This window comes from Camelus bactrianus, chromosome 25, assembly GCF_048773025.1.
Source record: "Camelus bactrianus isolate YW-2024 breed Bactrian camel chromosome 25, ASM4877302v1, whole genome shotgun sequence".
NCBI lineage: Eukaryota > Metazoa > Chordata > Mammalia > Artiodactyla > Camelidae > Camelus > Camelus bactrianus.
Window position 1 is genome coordinate 15455166 of NC_133563.1, and position 14889 is coordinate 15470054.

The 14889-nt window shown below is 33.8% G+C and overlaps 1 protein-coding gene across 3 annotated transcripts in view; it reads left to right on the plus strand.

The window, feature by feature from the left end:
* PKHD1L1 (PKHD1 like 1) overlaps positions 1-14889 on the plus strand; it is a 133739-nt gene that overhangs the window by 6430 nt on the left and 112420 nt on the right. For all 3 annotated transcript variants that reach the window (XR_006725162.2, XM_010955840.3, XM_045517270.2), the window contains exons 3-9: positions 2360-2504; positions 3425-3533; positions 7174-7231; positions 8367-8460; positions 11791-11844; positions 12387-12460; positions 13389-13431. Coding sequence is in view for 2 of the 3 variants with exons in the window: in XM_010955840.3 (XP_010954142.2) it covers positions 2360-2504; positions 3425-3533; positions 7174-7231; positions 8367-8460; positions 11791-11844; positions 12387-12460; positions 13389-13431 (577 nt within the window). In the remaining variant the exon portion in view is untranslated. The remainder of the gene's footprint in view (positions 1-2359; positions 2505-3424; positions 3534-7173; positions 7232-8366; positions 8461-11790; positions 11845-12386; positions 12461-13388; positions 13432-14889) is intronic.

A 14889-nucleotide genomic window follows, 5' to 3' on the forward strand; every position in this document is an offset into this window, starting at 1 on the left:
CACCTGACACAGTGAAGTCCTACTTCCAGCCCTGCACTAAGCTAGGCAGTATTTATGTTGTCTAATAGACCTTTTTAGAACACTGAGAATGTTCACTAGTTAAAAAATCCATAGCACAAATCTTTGGCAACCCCAGTTCAGCCACTTCAACTAATAAAGGTTAAAGTGAGCACATATCATAAGGGTGATGGTTTTGTTGAAACACATTTGAAAACTACTGACAGCTTAAGGTAAATACCTAAAGTTTATTTTTTTCTAACATGAGTAATATAAATACATAAGATTTTGAAAGTATATCTCTGAGTTAACTTTTTTTCTCTGCTGATTTTATTATTGTACTGTGGGACAATATGATCTGTAGCTAATCTTTTAAATAGTTCATACATTTACATTAATGACATGGTTGCAAATCATTTAGTGTAAAAGAAAATTTTTCATAATTTCAAAAACAGGGTTGGTCATCAATTTAACTATACTGGTAGTTTAATGTTAAGCACTTGGAATATTCAGAGAAAATAATATGTAAAAATGCACATATTTTTAGAACTCAGAATTTAGGAATTTTAGATTTTGAAGTAATCTGGGGAAAAACGATTTACTAATTTGGCTTTAATCCAAAAATATAACCTAGGCAACTTCATAAACTCACTCTGCAAACTAAAATAGAATTAAGTACCTTTTTTACATTTTTATTAAGAGACTATTTAATTTTAGGATTTAATTAACAGAACATTATCCAGTTACTCTTATTCATAGGTTTTATTTTCTTGGATTTATTTCAAAATTGAATGTTCTTTCAATAATGTAAAATACTTTCCTGTGGCATAAAAATAATGTTTACTTCCAAATCTGGTTTGAATTTTCCTATGTTTATAGTAAGATTAAAATAATGTTCTGCTCTGTCTCACATCATCCATTCCTCTGTTTCTGCTGGATCAGACCTACCCATCAGCATATAAACATACTGTTATTTCACCCACCTGAAAAAAAGCATAAGGAAAATCATCAACTCTCCCTTTGCTTCACAACCCCCTCCAGCTACCCCATTTCTCTGCTTCCCTTTACAGTGTAACTTCTCTAAAAGGTTACCAGTATTTCTTCCCTTTTCCTCTTGTCCTCCGTCTTCTCTTGAACCCTGCTAACCTAGCAGTCATCTACCCACTGCTCCCTAAGACAGCATCTTCACTCCCGCCCACAATCTGTTCTCACCTCTGCCACCATTCTCTTCTTGGAACAGCAGCTAGTGAATCTTGAAAAGTATCGGTTAGATAATACCACTTCTCTGTTTTAAAACCTCCAGTATTTCTCCAGTGATAAATCTGAATGCCTCCCTTTCTGTTCTCATCTCCTACTACTTCTCACTCGTATACTAACCCAGCCACATTCGCTAATTCTTTTTTTCTCATTTTTCACTTTTATTAGGTAGAATTGTTAGAGTTTGACTGCACATATACAATGTAGTGCTTGTAAATACATGTACACAATATACTGAACATATTTTTAAAAATTTACATATGTGTACTGTTCATTGTTTCTGAGAACGTTTAGAGCTTCAGCTTTTTAAACTTACATTGAATGGTGCTAAATGAATCTGTGCTTTTAAACTTAATTCAATTTGTGCTTAACGTCCATGCAGTTTTAAGTTCTGCTGGATTCTGGGTCTGAGTGTCCAGATAAACAGGGGTCCCAATATGGATTCCACTGGAACTACCACTACCTGATCAGTTTGAATTCAATAAATATAATTAGTAGACTGCTAGAGATAATCAATTCTGATGATCATGAAGAGGTAGGATTGCTCTTACCTAATGCAAATAAGGAGGAGTATGTCTAGAATTCACGGCATTCATGGGGCATCCCTTGACTTCCATGTCCAGTGGTAACTGGGAATAGACAGTGGTGGCAACCACAACCAAACATGGGCAAGGCAACCAAGGGCTCAGATCCTCAGGATGAGAGTTACTGTCACTCTATTAGCTGAAGTGCAGGCTAATGGTTAGGGAGATTACAATGGGTGATGGAGAGGGAACATGAATATTAATTACAGCCTCAGGACTGGTTGTATTAGTGTGGCCTGCTCCTTGTCCCACCAACTCTCTTGTATTAAATCTTTAGCAGAGCCCTTCCTGGTAGGTTCTCAAGCATTGCTTTTATGAATAAATTAATTCAAGACTAATTTTTACATTTCCAAAGAGCATTACAATCACAGGGATAAATATGAAACAGGTTAACTGCTTACTTCAGTACTATTCCTTATTATTTATTAAATGATAATTTAATTTAGTAAATGATAATTGTTAGATCTTTGGAAACAGAGTTCATATGTATTAATAATAATTGAGTGTTTTTACTCCTCCAGGTTTTGCTCAAGCAAGCCAGTTTAACTATGGAGTTGATAATGCTGAGGTGGGAAACAGCGTGCAGTTAGTTTCTTCTTTCCGATCAATTTCTTGTGACGTGGAAAAAGATTCGAGTCATTCAACTCAAATTACATGCTATACTAGGTATGTTTTAAAGTATCTTTAATGACATCATTTTCATCCTATCAGAATTACAGTTATGCATTTTAGTATTATAATAGTTTTATTGTTCTGGCTATTACAATAATATTCTGATTATCAGCTATTATTTTTGATTTCATGATATTTAGACTGTTTTATATGTTTATTATATTCATATAATGCTCCTTCCACATATTGGCATGATCACAATATATTCTGTACCCTCTCCCAGGTTACTAGAGCTATTCTCTTATCATTTTTGATCTCTTTTAGAAGACAAATTACTACTATTAAATTGTAATGATGCTCCTCAAAATATCAAAATTATGCCTTCCTGTCTCGTTTGATTAATTTTGTTCAGAATCTTGACATAGTCATTAAGATTAAAGATGATCATTTTGTAGATTGACATTTCAAGTGCTTTAGTATCAGCCCAAATTGATGTTTGTTATTAGCAACTTAGGGGGGGAATTAATCATTTTAAATTGCAGCTTTCACAGTTGAGACAGGTGGCACGTATTCCAGAGGATGTCATCTACATTAGGCTTGATAGCGGTTTTTCAGCTTACTTAGGGAGAAACTTGATTAGAACTTTTTAAAAAACAATGCATAAAATAATTGTACCAAGGTGATATATGACTGTTTTAAATGGTTATTGTTATGTTTGTTTTCCTTTTCAATACGCATCAGTGCATTAGTCAGAATAAATGTGTGCCTGAGGACCACGATGTTAGAATTTGCGGTACACAGTTCAGGGTGGAGATCATCTTTCCATTATGTAGAATGGAATTTAATTGTACAAAAGTTAGAATTTTAGACACTTTTTTCCAAAAATGACATGTAATTGGGTGCAGTACTTTGCATTAATGCTACACATTAAATAAAAGAGTTGTGCATTCCTTATGTGTTCATTTGCCTTCCAGAGCAATGCCAGAAGATTCCTACACTGTTAGAGTCAGTGTGGATGGGGTTCCTATTACAGAAAGTAATACCTGCAAAGGCCACATCAACAGCTGGGCCTGCAGCTTCTATGTATGTAGCATCTCCTCTCTAACTTACATGTAATTGAGCTGTGCTTTCTTTCTTGCAGAACTGGGTTTTTATTTTTTAATTTTGCAGGTGGTTATCTATTTACACATTAAAAAATTTACTAGCCTGTAGTGAAGGATAATTTCAGCCAGTTTTAATTATCTCCTATAGAAATGGAATCTCTTTTTATCATTTTATGTTTTCCTTTTCAAATTAATTTTATTAGTAAATTAAATACTTTCAAATTATTTTCTTGTTCACACGACTTTCTCTCTTTCTCTGTCTCTGCTTTTTAGTTTAATTTTTCTTTTTCTATTTTCATTAGACTCGCCTTTATTTGAAATAGAAACATAGCTGTTTCCCCTTCTTTATACTTCCTAATGCAATGAGATAAAATGTGACTGCAGGTAGCATAGAGCCATTCAGAATTTAGTTACCCTCACTATAGGTGTTTAAAATAATACATTTTCTTCTAAGGACCACCTCATATATTTTGAAAAATTGTAACTATGATTTAAGTTGTCAGTTACTGAGTACTATAATGTTGTAATATAAGGTGAAATGCTGGGGAAATTAGTAATGACTTTTGTCCTCAAGAAGCATTGATGATTCCCAAATACATTGCCAAATATGATTCTGAAATACCTCTGTCTCTCTTCTCTCTCCCTAAATGTGGTGCCATGGTTTGTTTCCTAGAATAAAACACCTAAATGGCCCCCAGCAAGTCTTAAACTGGACTTCTTGTATTCCTCCTTAAACCCACTTTTTGTTTGATATTTCTCACCATCTCAAGCTAGAAACCTGGGACATCCCTGGATTCTTCCTTGCCTACATCTTCAGCTCCACAGCTATTCAGAAACTGAACCAGGATAATCCTGCCCTCTATATCAGCTCTGAAGTTCATCAGCTCTGAAGTTCATCATCTCCTGATCTTTTTTCCTGCCATGGCCTTTTTCGATTCTGGTCTTGTCATTTCTCACCCATTATCCTGTAGCCTGTTGGTCTCTTCATCCTTCTTCACTGCACTGTTCAGATGCACCATCAAAACCATGCATATTATTATGTCTTTCCCCTGCTCAGTATCCATCCTTCAGCCATTATCTGTAGGTTTCTTTTACTGTATCACAGTCTGGAACCAGTTCTGTTTCTAACAGTGTCTTCTAACTTTCTCCCAAACCAAGGACCCCTATGACTTACTCATTTTTGCTTAGTGAGTCCTGCTCTTTGCTCAGGATTCTTAAAATTCCCCTGGGAATAGCTAAGTGATTTTCTCCACTGGGTTCCTCCAATAGATAGTGGCTTAGCACTATGTCTCAGGGTTCAGATGCAGGGCTTATTATGTATTCTGACTTGGTCATATGAAACTATGCCTCAGTTTCTTCATTTTTTGTAGAATGGAGATGTATAAAATGGAGATTATCTCACAGCATCATGTAAAATGGATTAAATGATATTAATAAGGTGATCAGAAAGAGCCTAGCACATAGTAACTACTATACTTCAGTGTTTTTATCTATATATTCCATTTATTACTATTTTAGATTAGACCATTATTTATAATATGGTTATGTCTATATAAGTAATATTATACTATGATTATATTTCTCTCTCATACAATATTTTGTTTTTCTTGGAGTTAATAATTGCCTTTTTTTTTTGGTGGGGGGAGGTAATTAGGTTTATTTATTTACTTATACTTTTTAAGGGAGGTATTGAGGATTGAACCCAGGATCTTATGCATGCAAGGCACATGCTCTACCATTGAGCTTTACCGTCCCCCCAATAATTGGCTTTTTATGTGTATATTTGCCTAGTTTTCTGTGTATCGAACTCTCCACCAGAAGTATGGCTTTTTTTTCCAATATATTCAGACCATTAGGTAATTTATCAAATCATCTCTGCCTAGAAAATATTACTCCTGAATCCCTCTGTGCTCCTACTCCAGTCTGCACAGGCTGTTCTCTAGATATTCTGCACAGCAGTCAGTCATCACGGGATCTACCTTCATCAGCTTTCTGGGTATTTCCTGCCTCTCTCCCTCATGTCACTACCTGCTTCCTAAATCCTCTGACTTCCTCTTTCTTGATTTACTACCCCCTCATTTTAGTGCAGCAAAGTGTACTTAGAAAATAAAATCCTTCTACTAACAGGTTAAATTAAAAGTCTTCTAATACTAAAACTGTCATGCTATGCTCACATTTGGTTGACAGTTTAGTTGGGTATGGAACTCTAGTTTGGAAATAAATTTCACTTGGAATTTTGAAATCATATCTTCACTGTTTCCTGGCCCTGTGAGTCTTAAACTATCTATGGTGAAAGATCAGCTTTTAAGAAATTTCTAGTCTGTTGAGGATCAGTATCATGTAAAATACAATAAAAATGTCATAGCAGTGTCCAGCTGTGATAAAATTTCCTAAGTGCTTATTATTACTTTTTATTCTTATCAAAGACCAATAACAAACATTTTGCACACTTTTATTGGGTTGTTTAAAACCCTTTAAAAAAGTACATACTTGCAGCATCTAACCCTCATACTATTTTCTGATTTTATGTTTAATACCTTTGATCATTATCCTTGACTGCTGTTATTATTCAGATTAATTATTCTTAATTTTCTGAACCTTCTTTCTTCTTTTTCTATTTTCTGAAAATGATTTGCTTAGTCAGCTTCATTGATTCTTGTCTTCTTTGCAGATGATGTATTAAATTGAAAATCTGTTTCTGATCTAGCTTCTCAAGTTGTAATGGTAACTAATATGTCGTTTAATGTGCGCTCTTCTATTACTTTTGCCACAGATATGATTCATATGAGGATACTGTGGCTTAGAGAGACTGACTTGCAGACAACTTGGTTGTGCCTCTGCCTTTTCTATTACTCTACCTCTAAAAGTGACATTTTGCCCGAAGTCTGTTTGACTAGGTGTTTTACTTCCTATCATTTTTACATAGATTCTCTATTAAAAAAGAATGAGTCTCAAATCATTCTTGGCCTCACATTTTGAAATTTCTCTTTTTTGGCAGTCTGAAAAAAATCTGTCCTTTTACTTTAGGTGGAAATCTGGGCATCTTTCTTCTAGGTTGTCCCTGAATGAGAACTGGGAGTGGTAGGGACAGGGGACAGCTGGCATTTACTGAGAATCTACTTTGCGTGAGGTTATTTTGCTCGTATAATTTTTGTATCCACGCAGAGGCCATCCTTTTCTCCGCCGGCAACCTTCCTCCTCCAAAAAGCTTCCCCAAAAATGCTGCCCATGTTTATGTCCTCTTCTGTTCTCTGAGGCACTCTTGTGCTTCTGCAGGTGGACTCTTCTCCATCTATTTCTAGCTCACTTGTTTTCTCCTACATTATTTGTTTTTAGGTATAGGTTTTGATCTGCACATATCCCAGTTATTGAGGAATCTTTGTTTGACCATCAGCTCTGTTTTTCACCTGTTCAGAATGAATTTTGTTTTTCAATTATAGTACATCTCCCTTTTGCGGTAATTCTTTCTCTTTCTAAACTTTCTTATATGTAAAAAGGAATATTTTGACAGTCATATTATGGATATTGTTTAAATATAAATAATATAAGAAGCAGAGATATTTCATAAAACTAGGAACAAAAAAGAGGTAAGATTGCTTATCAACAGTATTATTTTACAGGCAAAAAATTTCAGAACCCCAACAATAAGAAGCATCACACCTTTGTCTGGAACTCCAGGTCTGTTATATGACAGCTGAAATATCTTTTTTGGTTTATAGTAGTTAATTAATTTGTTTTTTGTTTTTTAGTATATAAAATTACTATGATACCTGAAAATTTATAAATGGCATTTTTTGATTCTAAAATAACTAAAAGAATTTTTAAATGCTTTTCAATATCTGCATCTGAATCTATTATACTGTATTCAACTCTCCCTCTATTAGACATCCAGCTGGCTTCCAGTGTTTCTTATAATAATTATAGTTATATTAGTTTATAATTCCAACAGGAATATGTGAGAATGCCGTCTTCTGTAACCTTGACGATTCTAGGTATTCTTTTTTTTCAATAATTTGTATGAAAAATATAGTAGGGCTTTTTCCTAATTCTTCCAATTCTTTGATTTATGTAATTAATTTTGTATTTATTAACCATTTGTATTTCTTCTTTGTACAAATTACTGGTTCATCTCCTGGTAATTTAAGGCTAGTCAATCTTTCCCATATTAAGTTACAAGAATTCTTTGATTTTAAGACTGTTAACCATATATATATTGTATAGGTGGGAAATATTTTTTGAATTTATTATTTGCTTTTAAAATCTATTAATGATGTTTCTACTAGACAATTTTTATTATCAAATCTGTAGATCTTAACCTTTTTACTTCTCCCTTTATTTTTATGCTATAGAAGATCCCACCATCCTAATTATTATATACAATATAAATAATATAAATAAAATCTATAAATTTTCACTTATTTTTTGAGAGTTTTTATGGTTTTATTGTTTATATTTGATTTTTATTTCACCTAGAATTTATTTCATTTTTTGGTATAAGGCAGGGATCTTATTTACTTTTTTTCAAATAAATCACCCATGATCCAAGCAATATTAATTGAATAATTCATACTGTCTTCCATGAAACACCTCTTTAATCTATAAATACTCATAGATACCTCTTTAATACTGTAAATATTCATTTACATTTTATTGTATTTGTTAGAAATTTCAGAACAATGCTAAACAGTAGTGATGAACACAAGATGTAAGTGTCTAGATGCTGGTTTTATTGGGAAAAACCCTAGAGTTTTAATATTAAGCACATGGGTATATGAATAGATAATCTTACACAGAACTTTTTGTTTGTTTTTAGGCACACTAATAACAATCCAAGGCAGAATCTTCACTGACGTCTATGGAAGTAATACTGCACTAAGCTCAAACGGGAAAAATGTTAGGATTTTGAGGTAAATTTTTTTATTGTTTATTTTTATTTTATTTTATCTTATTTTATTTTTATAAACATGTTCTAGGGCTCAAAGGAATAAGTAATTTTACGAACCAGAAATTGGGGCAATTATTTTTTTTTAATTGAAGTATAGTCAGTTTACAATTCTGTGTCAATTTCCAGTGTACAGCATAATAATTCAGTCGTACATATACCTACATAGATTCCTTTTCATATTCTTTTTCATTATAGGTTACTACAAGATATTGAATATAGTTCCCTGTTCTATACAGTATAAATTTGTTGTCTATTTTATATGTAGTAGTTAGTAACTGCAAGTCTCGAAAATTTTTGATACTGAAACATATTCTTATCACTCACAGATTAGATATGATATCCCATGAATAATGGCTTCAGTGATACTAAAAACCCCTGCAGTGTGATGGTATTAATCAGTGCTTTTCAGCCATAGTATAGGAAGAAAAATAGACTATTGCATGATTCATTGGCGTAGAAGCAGTGGCCAATATACCTTTCTCTTTTGGTCTGACATAATTGCTTACTTTTCTGTGATGAATTTTATTAATAGAAGGTACATGGAAGCAAGTCCAGTAGTTCAAATTGGGCTAAAGTCATAGAACTTCATTACTGGAGAACTTGCTTAATCTAACTGCCTCATTTTACACATATTTTTAAAAAAACCTCTGAAGCCTGGAGGTCTATTGCTTAGTCAAAGTCAGGAGAAAAACCCGAGTCTTCTAACAGGCAGTTTGGCACTGTGTCTTTTACCCATGGTGTACAGGAAAGTGCTGAAACTAAAACAGTCAATAACTTATTAACAGGCTAGGATTTGAATCCTGGTTCCTCCAGATACTGACTGTGGATCAGATGGTAACATTGGCTGATTACCTAACCTCAAAAAATATTGTCTACCTTTAGGACAGGAAACTAGCACCGTCACTAGGGTTATCTTCCTATAGCTTAGGTGGGGTTATCTCAGTCCTGCCTTAAAAGACTGAAAGTCCTGTTCATTTCCTACAGAAGGAAGTACTGAGTCAGTATCACAGCTTTCAAGATGCTTCATTCTTACTGAACACGTGTAAAATGGATAAATTAAATAATAATTCAGACAGCACATAATAATAATAATCCAGCATGTACATAGGCATATATAATTTTGTAAAACATGCAGTTTGAAAAGTTTTACTGAATAAAATCAAGATGATTTATCTGGCATTTTATGAGGTAGAAGTCTCAATTAAATCACATTTGCATGAATCTATAATATTCTGGAAAAATTCATACTGATTCCTTATATATAATAAAAGAACTACTAAATAGAGAAATAAATAATTAGTGTTTTATATGGACAGTTTAGTATAAACAGATATTTTTGTCTACTTCCGTATAGTTGAATGTTATGAATAGCTTATATTCCAATTTTTAGCTTGGGTTTCAAAGCCATCCTTTGCATAATGATGCAAGGAAATAGAAATTTTAACTTTCAGAGTGATTCCTTTTTTTCCCCCACTGTGGTTGAAATTTACTTCTGTTTAATACAAAGAAAGAGATAGAAATTATTTCATGAAATCACAGAATCATGGTCAAAAGAGACCTGAGAGGTGAGGCTGCCCAGTCCTCCTTATATTTTGGTAACCCTGAGATACTGTATATAAATATAGAAAAAAATTCACACACCTGTTATTCGGAGAGGCGAAGGTTTTAGAGCCGTACTTATCTCATTTCTACCACATTCATTGTAACACTGGGGCCCTCAAGGCATTTCATTGTGCCTGAATTCTGTTAGCAGGAAGTAGTGGGCTGAGTCTTGCGCAGATAGTCAGGAGGCCCAAATGCTTAAGCTGCTTCTGCTTCTCACAAGTCTTTACAATTTGGCCAAATCTCCACATTCAGACCAGGTACGAATGATAGAGGATATGCAAATGACTAAAGGACCTAGTGCTTACAAAGGAGCTTTTGGTCTAAAAGGTCAGATGAGAAAAAAAAAAATCTAAATATATGTATTTAAGGCCAAATAGGGTAGTATTGCCAATGGTCTGGGCAAACCCAAACCATTGTGGGGGTTACAGGGTATGGTTGAGAGCATACGCTGGACCACGGCTGTCCGGATTTGAATTCCTGCTCTATCCCTTACTGGCTGCAGGTTTGGGCAGACTGCTTAACCTCCCTGCCTCAGTCTCTTCATCTGTAAAATGGAAGGATAATAGTTACTCACCCATAAGATAGCTGCAAGGACTAAATGTAGTAATTAACTATAAATGTTGGCTGCTAAACTTCTTATTTAGTTGCAGTGAGGCAAGAGTTTAGAATGGGAATATGAATTCATGAATCTGTATATTGGGCACAGTAATTCAGTTAACTTTCTTTATAACCGAAGGTAATGATAAATTAAAGAATTTGTGTGTAAAAGTATATTGAAAAGTTCAAAGTTCTCTGCAAATGGAAGTTCCTACTTTTTATAGTTCATGTTTGTATCTGGCCTTATTTTGTGTCTGGAATTTGCCGTCCCAGAAGCTGGGGTGGGGAGGGTTATTCCGCTGTTGCAGAGTGAGATTCCAGTTACCTGCAAGCCTCCAATCTACCAGGTTCTGTCAGCCTTAAAGCAACAGGTTGAGTTTATCAGCTGGGGAAATGCAAAGGCAGATTTTCTTCTTAGCTTCTAATCCTTCTCAGCTTCTTGATCCTGTTTCATTGGCATTGATGCTATTAGACATTCTCTTCATCCTGATTACTTTGTGGGACCTTTGCTGTGACCTTACCTAATTCCTACAGTATGAAACTTAACTGCAAAATTATATTTTAAATTTGACTTAATTGAACTTCAGGTGGAAGAGTTCCCATTATCTACATTTTTTATTCTTTTTTATGAATTTTATTTTATTTGGGGGGGAAGGTAATTAGGTTTATTTATTTATTTATTTTAATGGTGGTACTGGGGATTGAACCTTGGGCTTTGTGCATGTTAGACACACACTCTAGCACTGAGCTATACCTATCCCTACATTTTCTGTTCTAAAGATATTTATCACTTTCTAACACACTGAATATATTATGATTATCATATTTATTATCATTCTTCCCCAGTCAGAATGTCAGTCCCATAAACTCAAAGGTCTTTGTTCTGTTCACTGATGTGTTCCACTATCAACAGCAAGAACTGCAACATAATAAGCAGTCTATACATGTTTGTTGAGTGAGTGAGTGAGTGATGGATAATAATAAGTGAGAGAAGAAGATATAAGGTGGCAGTAAAACTTGGTGGGAGGAGAACATTTTGAAACGATTTATTAAGCATTACTTGATCTTTCCCAATAAATTATTTATACAGAGTTTATACTGGAGGAATGCCCTGTGAACTTCTCATACCACAATCTGATAATCTGTAAGTAATTCACATAATTTTTTTCAAAAAATAAATAGTGGATATCAACACACTAAATTTAGTAGTAATTCTTAGCAATGTTGCATAGCTGAATGCTTTATAATGCAGTATAAATTATAATATTTAATATAGTAAGTTATCCATCATTTGTATAGTTAGATGTAACCTGATATCCCCTGTCTCCAGTATAGTATGATATAAACTATTACATAGATTATTATGAGAAAGATGGTTTGAGAAATATCTTTATCAAATAATTGTTTCACTTGGTAGCATTTTAAATTCTTTAAAGGAATATCAATGAGGATAGCCAAATTAATTACAAAATATTTAATTTTTAAATGAAGTTTTCTTATTTTAAAAAGTCAATAACTTCAACCAGGTCTAGGAAATATTTTCATTTTACAAAAATTCTTGTTGTAAGCAACAGTTTCTATCCTGATACATATTCTGAAATTCATAAGATGTTTTTAAGGGAAACACAGTATTTTAAAACTTTAGTGTCAGTATGAACTTTTAAATTAACATATATATTTTATTAGGTATGGTCTAAAACTAGATCACCCAAATGGAGACATGGGTTCTATGATTTGTAAGATGACTGGAACTTACATTGGTAAGTGTTGATCATCATTCTTCAGAGTTCTCAGAAAAGCCTGGCTATCCCCTTGTTTTGTATTCTCCTGGGTCTCTCCTGTAGCCTCATCCCTTTTTTTTAAAGTTAGTATTTCCTCTTTAACTTGGCTTCTTTTCCATGTCATGTAAGCGTGTATGAATTACCTTTTTCCTAAGGTTTACATTGAAGGTAATCTTCAAATTTCTTTTTTCTTTTCTTCTGTCATCTGGATGATTCCATTACTAATTTAGCTGTTTCCTCTGTAGCCTTAATTTTATTCTGTTTTTTCCCCTTTGCTCAGTGTACTTCAGACACATAAACCTTTTAGTTTTTGAATGAGCTTTATTCCTTCTGTCTCAGGGCCTTCATCAACTTCCTATCCTGAGAATTTCTGATAAAAGGTCATGTTTTCAAAAACGCCTTCCCTGATCCCCTGCCTTGTATTCTCAAAAGTCGCTCTCCTTTTCCTTGATTGCTTTATCACAATTTTTAGTTCTCTGTGTCATTGCTTTTAACGGACTGTAGCCTACACTTTAATATGCTCTGTGAGGAAAAGAGCAAACCATGCTCACCCTCCATCTCTCAACCTAGAGCCGAGTGTCTGAGCCAGGTAAATAGACACTGAATGAAAGAAACTGAAGGCATTATGGTTACATATATGTTCTTCCCTTCTTCTCCGTTCATTATTATATTTTGTCAGGTTTTTCTGATTTTAACCTTAAGACATCTTATTTTGTATATTTTAAAGTACTAGGTACTTTTTAAATATATTTCAGTTTTCATTTCTTTGATGATAGATAGATGGTTGTATAAAATACAGTGTTAATTTGTATTTCTTTACTTTGTTTTTAAATCAGCTTTATAATATATAGTTATTGTTATTTTGTGATTGAGAATTTAATTGATTGTGTATTTTAATTAATTCCAGGTCATCACAATGTCAGCTTCATCTTGGATAGTGATTATGGAAGGTAGGTCATTTTGTAAATAATGATTTTCATAATTGATTCAACTGGGTAAATAAAATAAAAATGTCTATTTACTTTGTGCTATAGATCCCAAGATTAAAAAATTGATCACCTTCTCCCCCTATATTAACATTTACGGGGTCTGTAACTCCCTTTCAGTCATAATTTGTGCCTTTCAATTATTGGGAAATCTAGCATTACCTAAAATAATAAATTAAAAAATCTTTGGTTGTGATATTGAAGCATTATTTTATGTTTTGTAGCCCTTCATATATAATTTAAATTGTTTTGGTAACTAAGTAATTAAATTTTGATTTGAACTAATGTAAGAATAAATAAAACCTCATGGTTAATATTACCTGATAATAGTTTTCTTTTAAAGTATCAGAACAAGTAGAGTTGTGAAAGATGGTAGTTCTAGCTTTTGATTGTTAATTTTAATGCCAATGTTAATAACTTGTATTTGTGATTTGTAATAAAACTAGAACTTATATTTCCAGATATTCTACAACCTAATTTCAGTAAGCAAGACCATCACACGTTTGTAGAAATATCAGAATATGCAAATCTCAACACATGTTGCAAATCTTATTGATAATAATAATGAGCATTTAGTGGCAGGCATGATATGAAGCACTTTACATATATTATCGAGTTTAATACTCCCAAAGGACCTATAAATTGAATGTTATCATCCACCCCATATTGCACACTGGGAAAATGAGACTCAGGAACATTAAATGATTTGCTCCAGGGTATTCAGCTGGCAGGAAGCAGAGTTAGTGTGTGAACCCACGCAGTCCAACTCCAGGGCCTAAGCCTTTTATTCCAGTGCTCTGCCAGGACTGATGGAGGGTTTCAGTCACAGAACCACGTCCCATCATCATCCTGACCCAGGATTCTCTACCGTGGTAGGATCACCGCATTCCTGAGAGCAAATGTGTGGGGGCATTTGTTGGCTGGCCCAGTAACTGGAGCATGTTAATGGCCTTTTATGGGCAGGACCATGACGTGCCAAGCCTAAATGAATTGTTCTTCCCAAAATGTCATGTCATCTCCCATTAGGAAAATGAGCCAGTTGATAGAGATCCAAGTATGTCACATTAGCTAGCCATCCAATACTAATATATCTGTAATAAATCAATGATAAGATAGGTCTATTGATTTATTTTTGTCTCTGAAGAGAGACTCAGTGATTAACAAGTTTGGAAATAATGGCAGTATTATAATCAAAGTAGATGTTATTCCCATCCAGTGTTTACAGATTGCAAGAGAAGGATGAGATTTGGTCCCTGCATGTATGGAAATGGAGTTGACCTGGTGAGACCAAATCCATTATCATTGTATTTAGAGAAGAACTAGTTCTAGACATCCAAAGGTGATAGGTTTATAACCATGTTATAAACCTGGGCTGGACACTTAATTATAAAACTATATAGACTACAGCAAAACCATGAAGAA